The sequence below is a fragment of the Penaeus monodon genome, chromosome 22, assembly GCF_015228065.2.
Source record: "Penaeus monodon isolate SGIC_2016 chromosome 22, NSTDA_Pmon_1, whole genome shotgun sequence".
Taxonomy (NCBI): Eukaryota; Metazoa; Arthropoda; class Malacostraca; order Decapoda; family Penaeidae; genus Penaeus; species Penaeus monodon.
In genome coordinates this window covers 22,026,517-22,028,179 of record NC_051407.1, presented here as the reverse complement: position 1 = coordinate 22,028,179, position 1,663 = coordinate 22,026,517, and the positions used below count along the sequence as shown (strand labels likewise).

Sequence of the window (1,663 nt, the reverse complement as noted above, 5' to 3'; positions counted from 1 at the left end):
ATCTGTTAACAATATTTAGGCGTTGATTTTACTTACACGCAAAAATCTCGAATGCGTCCTCGTACAAAAACTGACAACATGTAATCATGTAAATAGCGATGCAATCGTATTCTTATCCAGGTGTTGCTGAGGGGCATGATCACTGAACATACATAGTGATCAGTAAAACTGAAGGATAAGCATGCATTGTGATGCCCAAACCAACTTAACAGTGTTTAAGGAAATCCTTAACACACGTAATCAACAGACATCAACATTCAAGAAATCAGTCTATCTTAGCTGAAATCTAGTGCTTGTGTACCCAACATCACTGACATATTAAGAATTCAAACTTTACATATTTTCCTTTCTTGATATACTTCTTTAATAGCTCCGACCGAAGAGATCAATGCTACTTTGCATAAACAGCTGCCAGGTGTCTTACTGACATACTCAGCCTACCAAATACCCTTTAGGTCATCCTTACCAGTATCCCTCCTCCAAGGTGAATGGTTGATATTTAGTATGGAAAAAATCTTATTCCGCCAGATAGGTATCAATACCTTCAGAGTCACTCTTCCCGGGTGGCCTGGGTTTCGCTTAAGTTATCCAGTAGTTGTTCACTGTGTGAAGCTTGAAATTTGTCGTAGATAGAATAGTTATGATGTATTGTATAGGATAAATCGTGAATAAAAGAATATATGAGGAAATCTTATCTTAGTGGGGGGAAATTTAAAACAAACTTGAAAGTTTGTTCATTCTCTAAGGGAAGGGGTATGCTGTTTGGCTGCTAAGCTAGCTAAAGAAGAGAGAACAACGTCGCCTGTCTTGGGCAGGTCACCTGGTCTGATGGGTTGTAAACAGTGGCACTGTAATATGTAGTGAATTAGGGGCTATGATGTTACCTCCTGGCAATGCAGGCATCTCGTGGGACTCTCATCTATTTTCCAGTTGCATCTATAGCCCAATCGCAATCTGTATATGAAAACAGCGTCCCTTCGTGATAGAAACATTGGTATATTAACTAGCAAATGTAACAAAAAACCTTTGGCAGTCGCAGATGCACATCGAATGGGACGTGGAGGCTGGATCCTCGAGCTGCCCAGTCACGGGATGCCATTGCCATCAGGCTGACCGCCAACAGGAGGACTCGGATCATTGTTTATGCTGGGAAAAAGGGCAAAGAGAATGGTAAACACGTGCTACTTCCTGTGGTTGGTTACATCAGATGTTAGATATTTCAATTTAAGATTATAACAGATAAGACATAGACTACAGCAGTAAGAAAAAAATCTAAGGTAAGGAAAATGTTTTATGAACAGATATAATAGGACTATGGTCCCAAAGACCCCTTTCCCCTCAGAATCCACCAGGCAACGCAGACGCACCTTTCCGAGTAAATTAAGGCAAAGAGAGCTGTGCGTGCTTGAAACCCGATCTTCTTCGGGATGGAAGGAACACTGTGGATTTCCTGTGATGCTCTTCGTCTTTTAAAGCTCGAATGGAATCCGGTTACGCCCCTGGATAGCGATTTTCTAATGAGGCAATTCACACGGTTTCACAAGATGATAGTCATTATGTGCAGATAACATAAAGTTTTGGAAATAAAATTTTTGCTCTTTGTCGCAATAAACAATTTTTCGACTTTTTTCCTTTTTCCTCGAAATGTGGTTGCACCTGTAGT

At 40.5% G+C, this 1,663-nt stretch overlaps 1 protein-coding gene across 1 annotated transcript in view; it reads right to left on the bottom strand.

Moving 5' to 3' along the window:
- LOC119586996 overlaps positions 1-1,481 on the bottom strand; it is a gene marked incomplete at its 3' end in the record, with an annotated part of 2,950 nt that extends 1,469 nt beyond the window's left edge. The window contains 2 exon segments of the mRNA XM_037935737.1: positions 1,025-1,146; positions 1,368-1,481. Of these exon segments, the coding sequence (XP_037791665.1) occupies positions 1,025-1,138 (114 nt within the window).
- Between the last annotated feature and the right edge of the window lie 182 nt (positions 1,482-1,663).